At 34.1% G+C, this 20,747-nt stretch overlaps 1 protein-coding gene across 1 annotated transcript in view; it reads left to right on the top strand.

Annotated features, from left to right (window-relative positions):
* The window catches only part of LOC145670331 (acid ceramidase-like), an 86,985-nt gene extending 70,049 nt beyond the window's left edge, over positions 1-16,936 (top strand). The window contains exons 9-10 of the mRNA XM_081738859.1: positions 2,482-2,587; positions 7,881-16,936. Coding sequence (XP_081594985.1) covers positions 2,482-2,571 — 90 coding nt within the window. The 3' untranslated portion in view covers positions 2,572-2,587; positions 7,881-16,936. The remainder of the gene's footprint in view (positions 1-2,481; positions 2,588-7,880) is intronic.
* Positions 16,937-20,747: the final 3,811 nt, after the last annotated feature.

Here is a 20,747-nt window from a genome sequence, read left to right as displayed (position 1 = left end):
AATTAATTCATTGTTTGAAGTGTTTTCTCATTTTATTCATATTATTTGCAATATTTTATGGTATGTGTTAAATATCCAATTTCTTTAAGTATTGAGTGAACTTACATTTGGACTAATAGGACTATAATAAATATTTTTATGCATTTATTGATATATTACATATTTGTGGACTGAATAAACATTTTACTTTAGTGAGTGCAGTGTTAACCAAGCGTTAATGTGAACTATGACCCAAGTGAAGAGTGCTTCAAAAACTTACAGTGTGTCCTCGTCATACGCAGACACAGACTATAAGTGTTGCCAGGGTTCTTAGGATAAACGTATCTCACCAGAACTTTACCTATCAGCTGTTCGGGTGCCATTTGTCATAAACTCATTTATTCATTATTTTGGCTGTATGCAGTTCAAGAAGTTTAATTCTCTTTTTAATTTAAAAGGACTAGCACATCCTAGCAGACGATGTTACTATGTGTGTGTGTTCTCTCACTCAGCGGATGCATGTGGGCGGTGTGACCTTGATCAGCACTTCTTTAGCCAATCACAGCCCTACGTCACTTAACGCGTGAAACCCACGCGAACAGCGAGAGCTGAAGAGATTTAGCGGGAGACAAACTACTTGGCGCCGAAGAGACGAATGTGCAACAGCTTCTACTACCCTGCTGCAACAAGACATTGTGTAATCATATTCTGCACTTAGTCGAATCGAATTATTTTTCATATTATAAGAAACATCCATACTCATTATTATCACAACTGTATTTCCTAGTTTAAAGCTATGTAAGTATTAATATAATTAAAATTTCCCAAATCGATTGATGAGTATTTTCTGCGATTGTGCATGTCATCTCCTATGCCTGGTGGTCGTCTATTTGAGTACATGGTGCAAAATTTACTTTTTACTTATTATTTGTGTAATTTGTTAGTTTTCGGAAATATGATGCTGAATTTGTTGTGTCTCTAAAGGTTGTACGTAGAATTTTTGCTTACGTGTAGTTGGCGTTGAAGGGAGTCTTTTCATATGATTACTTGTTTCATCGTCAACGCTCGAGCAAACGTTCTATTTACGACTATCAAATATAATGCTTGCTCTATCTGGATCACCATCCTATGGAGTAAACATTATATGCTTGAGGACAAGATTGCCATTTATTTAAAAAAAAAAAAAAAAAAAAAAAAAAAAAAAAAAAAAAAAAAAAGTTGCACATTTGAATGCACCTTTGATGTGTAAGGATTATTTAATAAGTTAATACAAGATAACATTGAAATAGATTTTACTATGCCACTCATTGCCTACGTAAGACAGTTATAGCAATTTTACCACATTTAGATAATCTATAGCATAGGTATTTCAATTTATAAGTATTTGATTATGATATTTATAATGTTATGCCTTATTTATTAAATAAGGTAATTTAATTGTAAAATGGTAACAATGTATGCTATTAATATTTCAACAATATTTGAATGTTACTATTTTGAATTTGCTTGGTAACAATATTGTATCTGGTAATAATTGTTTTTGTTTAGTAAGTTTCCTTTATGGGTTTTGTTGTGCCCCTTTACTTTAGTATTACTTTTGAAGTCTCTCACTGTTCCTGTGTTCATAAAAACATTATATTAGACTTTAATGTGTCTTCTATGTTATTAATCGTATGTGATTTAGTAGTTTCTTATATCTTGTATCTTTTTTACCTTTTTCTTCTTTTATTGCTTATTCTTAGATTTCATATTAATTTTGTAAGCCTGTTGTAACTGGGATAAACTCCTGTAATAGGCAGCAATAATAAATAATAAATAAATACCATAACGCTAGAGAAAGAACGGGATCCATGTAGCTAATCCGTAAGGATTCTATACACGACGACTTAGAATGATATGTTCGTAGTATTAACTTTCTTACATAAAACATTATTATCAGAACTGTTATTATACAGATCAATAAAATTAACGTAAGAACGTTTCAAATACTTGATCCACGTCGAATTAGCCTAATTACTTATGAGGTTATTAGGCTAATTATTTACAATGTTAAATAAAATTGAGACTTAAACTTCTGAAATGAGGTACACTTTTGTGATATGTTCAAGTATTTGGAAAAGTAACAAAACGGCTATAAATTCTAGGTTACTAGTGTCAGTTCATTAATGAGCGTAGATAAAGAATATACTGACTCTAGACTTAACTGTCCAATTATTGCATGAGTAACATAGAAAACTCAAATAATACGAAAATTAGTAAAGAATAAGGGTATATTTCAGAGAACATACTAAAATACTGTAATGGAATAAACGTGCCCACTCCATCCTTTAGTATAATCATTAGTCATTAGTTAGCAACTGAGTGAATTGGAACAATTGTGTGGGGTATTCTTTTCTCCACGCATATTTTTATTAAATATCACAGCCATACAGGTAAAATTTGAAAGAAAAAAGACCAAAGGTAAAAGCTAAGGTATTATTTTTTATTTATCTGTTGTTTCAGCTGACAGTGTACACAGCGTTAATGCAAGTAAACAGTGGTCTACTAGAAGCGTGGATACAAGGTTGTGAAGAACCATGTTGGCCATGGTGATTGCAGGATTAAAAAGGTAATATCTAGTTAATTCATGATTTATGCTGTTTATAATACAAAAACATGTTAGTCAATGAGTAAAGCTAATTCCTAGTAGTACATAGTAAAGCTAATAGGTGTTGCTACCTACCTGCCTGATGCCACATACTGTAACTTAAAAAGTGCATTATTCCAAATGAATTATTTCAAAATAATTATTTCAAAGGTCATAACCATATTTGTTTTGAGCTTTAACATTTGTCAGTCTGTGAGTAACCGTAATTGCTAATAGTACATAGTCATGCTATTAGGTGTCGCTACCTACCCGTCTGATGCCGCTTATTGCAAATTATAAAGTGCATTGTTTCAATTTAATTATTTGAAAATAGGCAAAGGCCATAACCATATTTATATTTGGGCTTTAACATTTGTATATATTTTTACAGTAATATATTGTGATATTTTAAGCCATAGTATGCAGAGGACCGAAAACTCTGGCGCAACAACTATCTTTTATAAAGTGAATACCAGATCAATTTCCGATGAAGATAAACACTTTCAGGCAGTGGCCGAATTAGAAATAAGTTACTATTGATATTCTCGTATGGATGTAGTGGTGGCCCCGCGTAGCGTAGTTGCTAACGCTCTCGCCTTTAGTGCGAGCGGTCCCGGTGAAGACAGTCGGTCGAAAAGGTGTAAAGTTTTTTCAGGCCAGCCATCCTGAGTAAGGTTTTTCCTGCGTTTTTCTCATTCACACTAGGTAAATGCCATGATGGTGCCCCAGGCCGCTTCCTTCCTTCCCCATTCCTTTCTTCTTCTCCATTTCCCCGGCAGTGTGATCGCCGAGGTACGTCATCCGTCATGTATAACGGGCTCACATGACCATAGGTGCAGAAAGCCCAGTAATCTAATCCCTAATCCTAATTGTATGGATGGTCCTGTCTTAGGTGTACTTTTGGAGGAGATGTTAAACAAATTGCTTTACGTTGCCTATCTTTTATGAAAATTAACACATTCATTCTTTAAAATTTTTTATTTTTACCTCTTCGGTATGTAACAGCAGGGAACGACTGCCTTGCCGAGGAAATGCACCGCCCCCCCCCCCCAAAAAAAAGTTTAATAATAAAAATAAAATAAATGAATTTTCTTGAAATATTTATTATTTTTTCCGGAATAATACACAAAATACAGTATTCCACATGTCTTGTGAATCTGTATTGGTAACAACTTTTCAAGACGCGTACAAGATTGGCTAACCAGAAGTGACAACTATATTGCCAGGGAGCTGTGGATATCTTCTCTAATCAAACTGATATAACACTTTTTTTTAAGTATCTTTATTTCAATATGTGGTTATAGTCACAATATAAGATTTATATAGCAACATAGGGTGGTTCATTAGCAATAGTTTTTTTTTTTAAAAAGCTTCAGCTACATATCGAGGCACACTGTGCCTTACTTCCATTTGATATTGAGAACCTGTATGCGAAATACGAACTGGATTAAGCATAATTTAGAACTCCCCCAAAACGTTTACTTTAGTTGATCTTTGAAATTATTATGTATATTTCATGAAATATATGGTCGGAGAGAAAGTGAGAAGATATGTAACATTCTGGATTCTACAGAGATCTTTCTTCTTCGTCGACGGATATAGAAGACACTTATAATCCTCAATATGTGGTTCCGAGTCACGCAAAAGGGAGAAATACACATGGAAATTCTCCTTATACATTTTGACCCCAGAAATAACTTCAGTACTAGGCCGCTTTAATATATTCGACCGCAAGGCAATGACAACTATTGGAACTGTGTCTAAATCAACAGAATAAACATTGGAGGAAAGACTCTCTCAACAAATTCCATTCGACGCCACTGAAGGAAAAAGAGGGAAGAAATAGGAAAAAGTGACTCGTCTGTAATGCCAGGTGCTGGCATAACTCCAACTGTTCCATTTCTGCTTCATTTGGATACAAAGATGCTGCCATACAGTGATCCTCACCATTATAGCAATGTTCATATGGTTGCTTTGGTAGTAATCTAGAAACAGCATAGAAATTCTGATTAGTGTATCGCAGATCCTTAACAGCTTAGGTATACTTCAAGCCGAAACCTGCTGTTCGGCATTCCTAGAATGTGGCTTGAAGGATCAGATTAAGAGACTTGTCTTCGACACAACAACATCAAATATCTTTCGTTTGCAGAGAGCTTGCATCTGGATTCAGGATATATTGGGTAAGGAGCTCCTCTGGATGACCGGCATCACATTTTGGAAGTCATTCTATCCGACGCCACCAAGTACGAACATTGTCCTTCGGTATTGCCGAACATCTCCCTGTTTGCTCGCTCGCTTAAAAGAGCAATAGCATTCTCTTGACCACGATTATTGGAGCTTTGCATTCGAGAATCCTGATCTGGGGGAAAGCTTATCGGAATTAGGGGACCTAGCAGACCCGAAATCCCGAGCATTGAGTTTCCTGAAAAAAGTAATTGAATTTTGTGCACATCCGCGTGACAATTACAAAGATTTTTTTTCTTCATTTTTTCATATGCCTTCTTGGGTGAACAGCCTGAAGGAGAAGTTCGCATTAAAATCCCTAGCACTTTCCACCATGCCAGGTGGATGGCAAAGGTTATTTATATGATAAAGATATTCCTCTTCCAGAAGCAGGTGAAACTAACTGCGAATGAACATAATGCAGTTAACTTACAAACGTCCGTCTCTTCGTCAGTCTTTTGAACTGTTTATACTGGCATGAAGTGCCCAATCGCTGCTCACGCTCCGAAAAATGATTTGAATGATTTGACTTCATTAAGGATCTTGAAGCTGGTCTACCAGATCGGTCCGGTGCGAAAGTGGCTTTAAGTGCTCTTCAGAGACATCTATGGTATCTTTCGGAGGACTTGCCTTTCTTGACGAACGAATCTATTACCAGGACAAAAGGAAGACGGTGGATAGATTGTACATGCTAGAAGGGAAAGGACTCAAACGGTTGGAGAGGAAGAACTTATCTCTAACAGCTCTCCATGATTGCACCACCGAGAAAACGAGAAAGATCTTAGATGCAATACTTCCAAGTGGCCAAGAGAAGTCTCTTTTATTTCTCGCGATAGACCTGCCAACATGAGAGGATGGTGATACATACCAGGAATTTAAGAATACTCTCAAAAGCATGACAGTTGTCAACGACACTGCTGAGCGTGCGATCGCTCTTGCTACTAATTTTAACAATTGCCTAACGAAGGATGAGTGCCAGAAACAGTACCTTCTAAAGTTGGTTGCAAACCATCGTAAAGATATGTTCATCTGTTAAGAAGTCTTGCTTGTTTGACGTGAAATCTTACAAGTGCGACATGTTCATCCTTAAATGCTGCCTGCATTGTAGATTCATTTAATATACTTTTTCGCATTTCTACGTTTGTACTGACATAATCATTCCCTTAAAAGACGGGAGAAACGAGTGGATGCACCTAGTCAACGTAGAAAATTATACACACTTAATGATTTGTTTCGTATCGAAGTGTTTTGTATCTGAATGTAAGGTGTTTCAAATTACTTTAAAGATAAGAAAATAATTTTTAAGGGGAACCCCTAAATTTTGGACTAGAAAGACAGATTTTCGTAAGTGAACTCTTTATAGCAAGTGGTACAAATTGAAGATATGTCTTGATTAGAATAAACACTTCTAGAAAAATGAACCACTCTAAGCAATATGACATAATACGCCACAATGCCGCCCTCTCAATATCTATGTCCCTGTCGTTTTATTTGATGCCCTCTCTGGCTTTGCTATTATCCTTCTCATGGAGCCAATCTTTTCCTATGTATCATTATGATATGTTGGAGTCTGTGTGCCCATAGATAGGGAAATGCCAAGTAAGTACACTTTAATAAGGATATTAAAGCTGGGCACATCAAAGACAAGCAGACAAGAAATTATGTCCCCCGAAACAGAGAATTCGCTGTATTTCTTGACATAAAGTAGCACTTATTGAATATTTCGATTAATGTATTTCAAAAATTGGTCGTCCATGGGCCTCACCATATATTGGTTTGCCTCAACGCAACGCCGCAAAAGTTTGCGACAATAATTAAATATTGACTTTGTGTGTTTGCTGTATGAAATCAGGAAGGAAATGAATTTTACAGTATTATTTGAGTGTGATGAATTTTGCCATATACGTCTACGTCTGGAAAGTTTGCATAAACTCATAGCCACCAATTTTAACGAATATTTTTCGTTAAGTTTTACTTTGTTTGTAGTACGTAATGAAGTCCGCAGTCATTCTCAAAAGAAAACACTCACTTGGCCTCTACCAGAGATTTTAGCACATCGAATTCACAACCGCATTGTGTACATCTATCATCATAAACCTAAACTGTTTTGGAAAATTTATGATTTTCGCAGCACCGAAAATTCGCAGTTATAGAATGCTCCTTTTACACTTAAGTTTCTGCTGGTACTTGAAATGTGTACTATCCTTGAAAGGTAGTCAGGAACTTGAAACACCACACGTGTATTGTTCTCAGAATGACACGCATGTAACAAGTTTTCTATTACAATCCATCACCAGAAATTCAATGTGGATCTTCCGTCTCAAAGCTGAATTTGCTAGCAATATCAGCCGCAGAGAAGTTCCATTGGTATTGACATTTCAGATTAATATACAGGGTATTACAAAAATTTCTCACAGTATTTTGGGAATAGATTCCTCACATCAAAATTAGGGGGGAAAAAAAAGTTCGTATGGATTTGTGATCGGAAGTGCATAGTTTTGTAGTTATAGGGCACCGAAAATGTGAAAAATGAACTTTTAAAGGTCCATAGTTCCACTACAATAGGACCGATCGTAGTGGGGTCAAGACATCACTGAGGGACTGGTATGTGAACTATCCAAATATTCATCTTTTAGAACCTCCGTTACTTGCACAATCATTTTTAGAGAGGCTGTTTGGGAGGACTTGATCACTCTCCACCTACGTCTCTAAAATTGGTGTGCAAGTACTGGAGCATTCTTAAATATGACTATTTGGATAGTTCACATACCAGTTCTTCAGTGATGTCTTGACCTGACTACAATAGGTCCCATAGTATTGGAGCTATAAACTTTTAAAAGTTCACTTATTTCACGTTTTGGGCACCCTATAATTCCGAAACTATCCACTTTTCAGCAGAGGTCCATATGACTCGTTTTTTCTTATTTTGATATAAGGAATCTGTTCTTAAAAATATTGTGCCACATATTTGTAACACCCTGTACATTAAAAATATCTCTTCTCTATACGTATAGAAAGTGACTATAATGATTTATTTATTTACTTATTGCAGGTTGATGATCACTGCAGTTGTACACTGATTCAAGCCGACTGATAACTCTGAAACTGTGATAAAATATGCTGCTATTATTCGCAGTTTTAAACTTTCTGTTTTATTCTTATTTTTATACACTAATTCCGTGAGTACAGAGAATGTATTGTTTCATACTCCTTTCTTTTTTACTTTTTCGTTTTTATTTGACTATTTTTTCTTTTAATCTTAACTCGTTTAAGTATTGTAATGTAATAATTTCTTTTTATAAGTGTACGTTGATTTCATACTGAAAAAAGTTGTGTGCTATAAGAATTCAGCAACGCTTTCGAGAAGTAAACTTTTTGTCTTTAATTTTATTTTTACATAAATTCAGACAACTGCTAAAAAATGTACCTGATATCTTGTTGCATTATTGGACTTCTTTTTTCTATTTTACTGAGTACGTGTGTTTTAAGTACTAATATTGTCATATCCACAAAAATCGAAAACGAATATATTATGTATTTTTTGTGTAATTGTTAGTGTACATGTATATATTATCGTTCTGACAGATGTCTTGTGTTCTGAATTCCAAAGGATTTTTAGACTGCAACAAGTTTGACTGTCAGCGGTTGTTTTTCTGCGAAAAGATTTAGTTGTTTTGTATTAGAACAAAGCAAGAATATAAATATCCTGTTTAAGTAGGAAAGTACATAGAAGGGTGGTGTGTCAAAATTGGTAATCTCTACTTATTTTTGTGATAACAGTGGAAGCGTTGATGGAATAATGTACTGCTGCAGCACTTATTAAGAATTACTCTAACTTACATTCAAAATGGTGTTAAATTACACTTCGGTTGATTTTTGTAGTCCACCGTATCATGGGACAAGAGCTATTGTGATTATGTCCTAAAATGTTTATCCTACGGTGCATGTTTTGAAGAGGGCACCGTAGTAGCTAAGTAGCTATCACATGAGTGTGCAATTCGTGATTCCAGCAATGTTTCTTTCAGAAAAAAAATAAGTTTCGGGAGGCACACTTAGTATTCAGAGGGGCACATCTACCGCTGGTATTTATTACTATATTATAGACACATTATTTTGGTCTCTTAAGAAGCACTCTCGGAGCTCCATGGGGCAGTGCCCCCCAAAACATGTCTGGAACAAACACTAGTTCCAGGTTCAGTTTTTGGTGGGTGAACAAGTCGTTAAACTGCAGATCACGTTTCTTATAGACTTGGTGCTGGAAAAGTTAAATTGGAATCAATTGGTGCCTATCAATAATAGGTGGACATCAATCTATATCCTTTTAATTTTACTTAGTTATTATTAATAATAATAATCGTTGTTAGTTACTTTTTTTTTTTTTTCATTAAGGATAAAAAGTGCTACAGCAGTTCATCTGACAAGTTTCTTATTATCGTATTTCGTTACTTTCGAATATGAATGAAACTGAGGACAAGCATATTGCATGACGTACAATCTTTTGTGTTCTTAAGGATTAAATGTTTATCGGTTATGATAATGTCGTTAGGATCCCAATTAGGTGTTAAGACGCGAATCTTGCGAGGATGGCAAAACATGATGGGCGGTATTCAGAGAATTCGTTAATCAAGCGTTAGTCACGCGATAAATTAGTGTTGTATTAGTGATTTGACTATGCATTTAATATTAATGTCGCGAATCTGTTCATCATTCGGTAAGACTGAGAAATAATCCGCCACCACCACATGTTGAATGTATGTTATTGTATGGTCATAATTGAGTCATCATATCATCAATACCCATCTTTGTAAACGTTGTGAAGTCAAGGTTGGTGTACTTGTCTTTTCCCAAAAAAACATTTAGCAGGAAGAGAGTCTTTAAGGAGCGGTCGGCCAAAAAGATAATTATGAAACTCCTTGAATGCGATTATTATCACCGTAGTTTCCTTTTTGAATTGGCTGTATTTCCCCCCCACTCCCCATCAGTCAACGTAGCAGAAGCACATGCCACTATAACTTAGTTTGCCCTTATTCTTGTTATAGAGTTGTGTTTCTGCCTCATAAGTCCTACTATATCTAAAAAGAATCACTTAGGAAGTGGAACCAACCGGATAAATGCATTTTGTGTCCTGTAGCATTTGTTTAAATAATCGAAATTCGCTATTTTGATTTTCCATCCAAGACTTTTTTTTTTTTTTTTTTTTTTTTTTTGTTGTTGTTGTCTGTTCGGCATTTACAATGATACATTTGGCTTATTTTTACGGAAGAAATTGACCATTCTGAGCTATGCCTTAATTGCAATACATCGCGCTTTAAACTTGCATCTTAAAGTTTTTGCAATGAAAATATTCATTCCTGTGAAATACTGTAGAATGGCATAGATAGTTAATGGTAGATAGAAGGAATTGAAATGTGTCAAATCGTACGTTTACATTTATTATTGCAGTCATTGCGAAACTGGAGTGGGTGCGCTATAAACAATCATCCTTATTTGTACCTGCTACCAGGATATTCTTAGGAAAGGCGAAATCATTTGGTATTATAAAATATTTGATTAATGACATGAGGATGGCATGGTAGACCACATGGCAGTCACTGTAATAGTAATAGTCCCAATGGTATCGTGATAGTCAACAATGTTTTCTATCTTTCTTCAACCAGAATTTGCTGATAGACCATTCTCAAATCGATAACTGAATATTGTAATGCCGTTCAATTCAAGATACCTTCAGGTTTTGACAATGGGTAAACTTAAACTTACGTGAGTATACGTGAACTTTATTTTGAAACTTACGTGAGTATACGTGAACTTTATTTTGTTTAATATAACCGTGTAATCCGTATACTACCGTAACTCTCAGTTTTTCTTTCTACAATAACCATTAGTATTGTCCAATCCGAGTACGATGTATATATATATATATATTTCCATGTCTCTTGTTTAACCAAATTCTCTATATCTTGTTTTATCTGCTGTACTATATTGTAAGTTATTTGATAATGTTTTTTAAACATGGGACTAGCGTCAGATTTGATGAAAATGTGGCACCTGAATCCGAAAATCGGTTTGCTAACCAATTCGGAGAATACAGTAGAAAATTGTTTCAAAAGTTTACCTATCGCATCCTTGTTAATGGCTCTTAGTTCGGTTATATCCCCGCTTTGAAAAATTTGTCTGCATGTTGTGAATAGGACATGTAGTCACTGTCTTCCTAAAATTACATGAAATAAATTATTATTCACTACTGTCAGCGCTGACAGCATAAACAATCTTCAAAATTAGTTTGTTTCAACCTATATTCTAATTTGACCGCAAACTCTCATGGGTGAGCCTTCTGCTGCTCTTAAAGCCTTACTGTTTCTCGTAATGTAATGTTACGAATGCACTTCTGCTTGAAATTACTGTGGCTATCGCTCCTGTACCTACGTCAAACTTTATAGGAACCTTGGTACCCAAAAGTATGACCAAGCAAATTCTAGTCTTGGTAATCTGTGTCCGCTGTATTATCACAGTAGTTAGCCTAAGAATGCACTCGTTTTTTTATATTCCTTTGCATGCTGGTTTTGGAAGCCACTCGGTTCAATTAAGGATCTTCATTAGTTGTGAAACCAGTAATTGGTAGAGATTAACCTTTGAATCAGAACTAACTTACACATAACTTACTCACTTAAGAAACACATAATTTGAATTGATAATTAAATCCCCATTCCAGTTTTAAGATATATAACAATGCAATAATAATTCAAATTATATAGCTCATACATATTAACTTCATTGCAATAAATGTATGTATAGCAATATGATATATCTGTATCAGGTTTTACAAATCCATGAACAAGTAATCAGTGTATAAAAATTCAGTAAACTAATCTTATAAACATTCGAAGCACAGAACTTTGTGGTATTATGATTCAAACAAGTTAAGTGTAATAATATCTTAAGTTTATTATCCCCTAACTCGTACTTACAGTACTATCTTTTAATAGTCTATAGTCATATCGAGTACACACGTATGCAAATGATTACTAGAAATTAACATATTGACATGCAAAATAGTTAAGTAAGTACTCAGAAGCGAACATGGACAAGGATTTTTTATTATTATTATTATTTCACACTCAAATATGAACTCCTATACATATATAAATGGGCGTACAATTTCTAGTAGTTTAATGTATAAAAAGTAACTTCTTGATGCATAGCCACAGTTCGTTTTTTAAAACACTAATTACTATATTTTGAAACATTTCGTTCGTTGATTTCGAAATGCACCAGTATTTTAATCTTTATCAACAGTTACTTTCCTGGGCTTAAATACTTACTTACTCCATAACAAATGCCATATTTCTTCAAGCGAAAGTTTACAGTCTTGCATCACTCCTTACGGGTCTCACAGGCACGTAGCCAAGGGGGGGAAGTCCGGACCTCCCCCCTTCCAGACCAGAAATGAAAAAATTAAGGAAGGATAAAACAAAATGAAATGAGAAAAAAGGATCAGCGTTAAAAATAAACTACAGGAAGATTTTGGTTCCTCTTTCTTATGAGGAAATTTGTATTACTTGCAATACATGGTTGCGAGGTGTGCGATCTGGAAGAGTCAGGGAATTTGAAATTTCTAGAAAAGTTGCGGAATTCTCAGAATTTCTGCTACTAGTCAGGGAGATTTCAAGCTTCCAAAACCGTAGTGCCCTTGTGTAACAGCGTGGACATTTTTTATCATAATTTTTCGTCATCGCATTCTTGCAATATCAAACATGTTATTTCAAATACAATTTTCAACTGCTCCTTTAACCTGTTATTTGAAACAGACAGTAGTTGACGGAATAATAAAAACATAAATATATGTGGAAAGAAAGTTCTGTTAACATTTGATTCAACAGGAAAAGATTTTACAAGACATTATTGAGTATGTACTTTTTATAATAGTGAATATGTATTTTTATAATAGTTGAGGTAATAATGAAAGGAAAATTACTATATTTGAATAAACGGAGGAAGGATGTAAATATTGTAAAATCTTTTTCAATAAGTTTTTTTTTAAATTTTAGTCGAGACTTCTTCATAGTTTATTAAAATACTTACCAACATATCCCCACAAACCAAAAATGTTGATAGTATAGTAGTTTAGATTGATCGAGCTCCTGGGCCTTCAGAATTTCATGTCACGCCCCCCCCCCCCCCTTCCCGGTTACGAAATCGTGGCTAAACGAACCAATATATGTTCCAGTAAAATAATTTAGAATGATCGAGCCCCTGGTGTGATGACCACAGTATTTCATGTCACGGATCCCCTCCCCCTTCACGAAATCCTGGCTACGTGCCTGGGTCTCATCTGGGGATAGAATTAAAAAACTTAGCGACTTCCAGCAATAGAGCTATACAAGGTAAAAAATATATAAATAGAGAGATTACATATTTTTCGGGAAACATTTTATATATTTATGAAATTAAACAAAAAGAAATCGGACTTCGTATTATTTTTTAATGAGTCCACTTAAGTAAGTTATATTTTTTATACAACTTTTTATACAGATTTATTAGTCCTGATCTATTAAAATATACTGTTCAATCTACTTTTGTCAGACTGTCAGCTCATTTAGCCGAGAGGTCAATATTTATTCCGGAAAAGGGCTCATTCGATCCCCGACCGAATAAAACCTAATATTCTATATTCGTCGCCAACTTAATCGACTAGACGACTTTTTAAATTGAACCCAGAAGAGAACTTACTCGATTCTCTCTTGGTTAAAGAAAATTTCTCTTTCAGCTCTAACTAGGCTGTTCTTACCTAAGGTTCCTTTAAAATTAAAGAAAATAAAAAAAAAAAAAAAAATAAAAAAAATAAATAAATAAATAAAAATAAAAAAAGTAAAAAAAAATCAACAGCTATGTATCATTCAGATAGCTGGGTAAAAAAATCCAAAGTGAATGCCCCCTCATTCAAGAAACAATAATAATAATAATAAAAATTCAGCAGTCGACATTTAGCCAACCGGGTATTAAAGAAAAAAGAACAGCGCCTTCTCACTCCGTAGGCGGTTTAAAAAAAATAAAATATCTATCTGGTTCGTCGCATAACGACCATCATCACTTATAAATGAAAAACAATAGCTAAGGTTTCCCTATCAAACTCCCTTCCAGGCTCACTTATTCCGGAAGAAGAGTTACCATTATGAGATTAAAAAGAAACAGTCTCTATCGCTTAAGAGAACTGTCCAAAAGCATGATCACAAAAAATAATACTAATTCAAGTAAGAAAAGTAGACTTCCTTCTAATAGGGATCTAGAAAAAGAAATCCTAAATAAAAGGGGCTTAATTTAGAAGATGTCTCAGAGCCGGCTACTCATTCTGTAAGTCGGATGAGAGGTAAAAACTTCATCTCTGCGTCCCTTCATTATAGGAGGCACAAAGGAGTAAATATATAGGAGTGCTGAAAAAGAGAGTCCTTCTCCCCCACAAAGGACCGTATTTATACGCTCGGCCTTCCAACTGACCTAGCCACGACACTTTCCAGAGCAAAAAAATTCTCATACCGTGTAAGACTAAAGAAAAATCTTCGTCTACTTTTTCAGACTGAAGAGAAAAGCAACTAAAACAAAATACTATCTATGAAAAATATAGTTTCCTTCTTGTTTATTGATATTGGTTGGTGTTATTAATGAGTTTACTTATTAGTGTAGAAAGAAAGTCTATTCCACCATATGCTCTGCGTATTCTCATGAGAAATCCATGAGACCAGAATTGTCGAAAAGTTAAAAGGCAAATGGGATAGATTTAAGCACATTATCAAAATATCTATTCTCCACAATTTTGCCACGCGGAAAACTTCGTTTACTATGATCTTTATTTGCCTCTGTTCGTTGTTTCGTATCACATGTATCGGGCGGATTTGATATTTCTTCTGACCATTTAAACATAGCAGAGGCACCTGTGAGCGTCCTGAAATGCAAAAGATCACCAGATAACTATGTTCCGAGTTGATTCAGAAATAACAAACCCCTCTCCATGTGTGTGAGGAAAAAAAAAAAAAAAAAAAAAAAGTGGCGGCAGAGCAAGAAGATTTGCTGTTTACCGATGATCAGTTCGCATCTGGAGTCCATGCTACCAGTCTCTTTTTGGTTTCATTTTCTTTTTTCCGACTCTGATCTAATCGCTTTTTTCCGATCATTGGTTGCTTGCTGAACGTGCCTGCTTAGATGGATACAAAGAGGTTCAACCTTGAAATGAGACAGCGAAAGAATTGTACGTGTGAAAAAAAAAATAATAAAATAAATAAATAAATAAAATAAAATAAAAGAAGAAAGCGATACATGAATGAAAAACATACCAGAAAAGTTTGGAATGTACAGAATTCCCCGTTCTACGGAAAATTTCTCGTCGCCAACTGGTATCACTGCATACGTCATGCAAATTAATTTGTTACACGGATATTCATATTCGAATTCGCAGAAACAAGAAAAAATGAAAGAAAACCTACTTTGTTAAGCTTTATGAGTGTTATATATATATATTACTACAACTATTATCTTAGTCATTGTATTATTTTACCAAAGCTTTTATTCTGTGATTATATATTTTACAGAAGATACGCTTTCTGTACTTTTTTTAATAGATAGATAGGTATTTAATTATATATTAAATACATTAATTATTATATTTTATATATAATACATAGGAATGATATGTAAGTTTCTTTTTGCGGACAATAGAATCTCTATCCATTTTGCACAAACTGCACTGTTTTGAGAGATTTTAAAGTGAAAGATCACAAGAAACAACAGTGAATGCGTATGTTATAGATGACAGAATAATTAAATATGTATTATTTTGGGTATAACATTGTAATTCTTTTGAATTATTGTATTTACTAATTATATGGGAATTAACTATGTACCAGTAAATGTTAAAGCATTATTAGTATTAGCATTATTAATTAATGTTTTTCGAAACATCACTTAATTGTTAATTTATCTTTAAAACTGATGTATACATTAAATAATATAAATTGCAATCTATGAATTTCTTTATACGTATATATTCAGTTTCTTAATTCACAAAAATACTTTTTTTTTTTTTTTTTTTTATGTTAACTATTTAGATTATTGTACTCATTATACGCAGATCTTTTAGATTTGTAATGTGACTGTTACTTTCGGAGAAAAACAAAAGTGCTATTGTGAATTAGGATTGGTTTCCATATTAGGAGCTACTCTTTTCGAAGTATGAATAAACATTCTAAATCGGAAGTTGCAAGGTGAGAAGAGAATTGCTTGAAAAGTCGCTTTTTAGCAATCACTGCAGAGATAGATTGTCATTTGGTTTCTGGATGTGATGTAAAACATAAATGGAGCAATTGTAAGAATCTGTTTGTTGTGTATTTGATTCAGTATTTAAACTATTACGAATTGAGCCGATCCAAGCATCCGTAAGTTGAGCTAAAACTCTGACGTAAGTAATCCAAATATGTTAATCAAAACACAATAAGCAAAGTAAAGCGCCAGTGAAGGTAAGTGCGTGACAGTTTAGGGTTTGTCAGTGTTCACAAATGACAGTTCCTGCGAAATGCAGTCAACTTTTCGCTCCGAAGCAGTCTATTCACATTACAAGGTAGTCCACACGTTACACAGAAGTTACGAAGTGTATTAGTTGCCTTACTTCGGTAACTCTTTGAGATTGTACTTGTAGATGGTGGTATTAAATAACGAACAAATTCAGAAACGAATTTTTAGTTTCTGAGATAAACTTACCAGTTTTTTTTTTTTGTTTGTTTGTTTTATTTTTAAAGAAAGATTTAAATTTACAAAAAATGGTAATATGCGAGTGAATAACTTACGTTTCCGTTGATTTCTCGGTAGAATTACATGCAACAAAGAAGTTTATTTTTGTCTTTCTTTCTATTAACAGCCCATAACGAAACTGTAGAAACGGGTTTTACACTATAGAAGTAACAGTGATGCCACAGCGAGACATATTTGATATATCTAGACACATATTCAACAACAATATGTAATAAATTTGAAATAAAAAAAAATTCGAACTAGGAATTCTTTTATTCTAAGTATTACAGTTTAGAAAGTACACGAATTCAAGAAAAGAAACTAAGAAATTAATTAATATATATATATATATATATATATATATGAGGGCAGTCAAGAAGTTTCCGGAATGTTGTAGTTCTGGCATTTGTAATGCAATCATAATGAATCTTCGGCAATACAGTCTCTGGATTGTCTAATTCTGAATTTAACAAGTGTGAACACGTCTTAACAGACAGTATACGAATAGTGTAGCTGAACGGAGAAGTGTGGGTAATCAGTTGACTCAATTTCACAGATCGAGCAACGCGTCAACATCAAGTTCATGTGAAAATTGGGGAAAATCTGATTTAAAGAGTCTAATAGCCTTAAAAACAGTTTAGCACTATCGGATGTTTGGCTCTTTCCAAAGCTAAAAATGGGCTATTTCCGTTTAGCCAACGCGGAAGAGATCAACGCGACGCCTGAACTTCGGAAGATACCAAAAAAGGCCTTTTGTCGGTGCTTCCACTAATAGCAGGAGCAATGGAACAAGTATATGTCTGTGTTCCGAAGGTGCCAACTTTGAAGGCGATTAAATAAATATGTGCTTACATTATGGTAATAAAGAGCTACAACAAAATTCCGGAGACTTTTTGCCTGCCTCTCGTAGAATGCCATGATGCCGGAAAAATAAAGCACTCGTGATATAATATTCGGTAGTCGAAATCAAATTTAAACAAAATTTGGACCGTTACTTTCTGAACTAATACACAATTCCTAATACGCTAACCAATCCTCGTGCAATCTCTGTAATATATAGCTTACGTTTTAGTATATAAATCAGGTTACTTAGTAATAAATCTGGCACAAATTATTTATATAGTGTGTTGTAAAAAAACTATGCATTGTATTTTTTGTGTATTCACTGTTGTGCTTATTATAGAACTAATATCAATATTACGAAAACAGTAACGACTAAAACGTACCACTGCGAATTATAAACGAGCACTCGTCAAATTGAATTTATTGTTCTTTATGTTTCAAGTGACGGTGCGATATTGTGACGAACGAAAGGCCTAAATACAAGTAGTTCCTATCATTTTGTGTGATGATGTTTACTGTGTTTGTTTTTCTTCTTTTCGATGCATACACGTTTTTAATGGTTGCTATTGAATACTTTGTTAGTCAAACTCAGTTTTAAGATTATTGTGCAATCCTTATTTTTTTTTATCTGTTTATCGTTCAGATAAAGTTGCATACTGTATTCAGGTATTTACTCTATTAAATAATATATATTTATGTACAAAATATATATATAGGGATCATATGTTGCTGCAAAGGATACAGTCTTTTTTGTGTAAATCTATTTTAACCCTATTTCTTGAAACCGTTTGATGAAACCTAGTAGAATTAGGCGAATTATCGTGAAGTAGATCATTTATAAATATTAAAGATAATGACGTGATATGTACACAATAGCTGTAATTTAAATTTATTTCGTACAGAAAGAGAAAGCATCAAGATAATACAAAGTTTGATATTTAAGTTTCAGTTTAATTTGAACAACCCGTATTGTAAAGTAGATACTTGGTTTCATTTACCATATTTTTAGTGTAAATTTAGTAATATAGTTTAAGATTCTGACAAATGGGAAGCAAGTTGGTTTCTGATAAAATTTTAATACAGAATGATTTTTGAAGAAAAAAAATGGAAGAAATTGGTACAAAGTAATGGTAATCAATTTTTATAATAACAATGAAATTATATTGAACGGTGTTTGGGTTTTTACTGGTAGCTTTTAAATTTCTATGTTACTAATACAAAATTTTCTGTTGTAAAGGTTTTCTTTAAAACATTAGTTTTACTCTTCTCATTTTGAAGAAAATAATAGTATTTTAATGATCTCTATTAACCCAGTGACGTAATGTTTCAAGCGTGTTCATACAATTATTCGACATCTAGTGTTCTTTTGACGAATGCTAGTACTTACCATCTTGATTACAAGATACAGTAATGTGTAATAGTGCAATATTTTGGTCATATCGAAGTGGTGATGTTCATAGAGAAAAAATAATATAAGGTATTTCGTGATTTGAGGGTCCAACTGTTTTAATGTTGATTTATCACAGAAAATAACTTAGGGAAAAGAAATAGAAATAACACACAGCTTCTATGCAAAGTATTTTGCCAACTAGCTAAAACTTTGATTTCGTCAGATAATATGTCTGATGAAGCCAAAAGTTTATTAGTTGGCAAAACTGTTACACATCGATATTTTAGTAATAATAAATAAAATTGTGCTTTGCACAAAGAATTTGTGTTATTTCTATTTCGAATTACTAGAGCTGTCCAGAAGGTAACAGACTTTTTGAAATAAAAAAAGTAATAGAATGAACAAACCAATTTATATTATATACATTTGAAAGGTACGCTCTTATGCTCTTTATCCATATAATCGCCATGAAAATTAAGGCACTTATTATACCGTGGCACAAGTTTTTCAATACCATCTCGGTAGAAATCACCCGCCTGCGATTTCAACCACTGCTTACACCGGCATGCAGTTCGGTGTCAGTATCAAAGCGTTGTATAGCGAGCCATGTCTTCATCGTTGGGAAGACGTGGTAGTCGCTTGGCGCCAAATCCGGCTGTATGGTGGGTGATCGAACATCTCCCAACCAAAACCATCCAAAAGCTCTCGGGTACGCTTGGCCGTATGTGGACGCGCGTTGTCGTGAAAAACTCGGCCTTCTCTTATTATTGCATGTCCGTACACTTCACATAATTGGCGATGGATTTCTGTTGGCTTGTGTTTCCTTTTGGAAACAAAATCTTAATCACAGAACGCACCTCACAAGAAGCGGGATTTTCTATTTCAGCGCACATTGTAATATGTCACAGAAAGCACAGTAAGAGCGTCACAATCCTCACGCTACCACAGCTGGATGCGTATTGAGTGTGGCAACGTTCTGACACCAAGATGGCGACTCTAGCCCCTCTCACTGCTGCGATAGGCCAAAACATCTGATACTTTCTGGAGAGCTCTTGTATTAAAGCTAAGTCCCATCTATATCGGGTTTTAGTTCAACAGTGTAAGAAATCTGAGGGTTGTTCAAATGTGCAACTTATCACATTTACTATTGCATTTTGGACTATCAGTCTTTCTAATCTATAGATCTGAACAAAGTTGTTTCTATAAATGTGTATTTTATAAACCATATCTTTTATAACCATATCTTTTTTACAGTGTAACGAATTTCATTTTGATGTACGTTTTTGGATATTCAGAATTTTCTATATGCTAATATATTTTTACTGAATGCGCATCTAAGTATTTCGCACGTTAAAAAATGTGTATTTTACTAATTACTGTATATATAGAATTAAATTTGCAGTTACAATATGAAAATTTTATCTGTTTCTACATGTTTGTACCAAAGAGAAAAATAAATGATTATCGACTATAGCCAAGTTTCATTTTACACATTCCCGTCTATTATTGTAACTAACTTGTATCATATTAGGTATGTAATACGGGGGCCATGCAAATATTATTGCGAAAGAAATGAGTCTGGTATAGTTAGTGGCACTTACTTGAAATAATTACAGGTGTTTGTTAAATTCTTCGGATGCCTGTGCTTTGGAAGATGCGGCTGTCATTCGTTAGAACCCCTTTTATTCATGTAGAATGTGTTTTTTTCGTTGCCATCATTTTCCTAGCAGTCCTGCAACATTCCACGCACTTGGTTCTTCAAATTACAGGAGAGGTCCAAATTTCAAAGGCTTGGCATTTAGGGTTATCAATTTTATCGAAGAAATAACTCATTGTGTTGTTCGTTGGAGTTGAGTCAATACAGGTAAGTTTTTCACCTTACTCATGTGAGGTAGAAGAACTTTGCTTTGT

The sequence above is a fragment of the Thermobia domestica genome, chromosome 14 (genome assembly GCF_964235325.1).
Source record: "Thermobia domestica chromosome 14, izTheDome1.hap1.1, whole genome shotgun sequence".
Classification (NCBI taxonomy): domain Eukaryota; kingdom Metazoa; phylum Arthropoda; class Insecta; order Zygentoma; family Lepismatidae; genus Thermobia; species Thermobia domestica.
The sequence above is the reverse complement of the archived record's forward strand: the minus strand, read 5'-3'. Positions and strand labels throughout refer to the sequence as shown.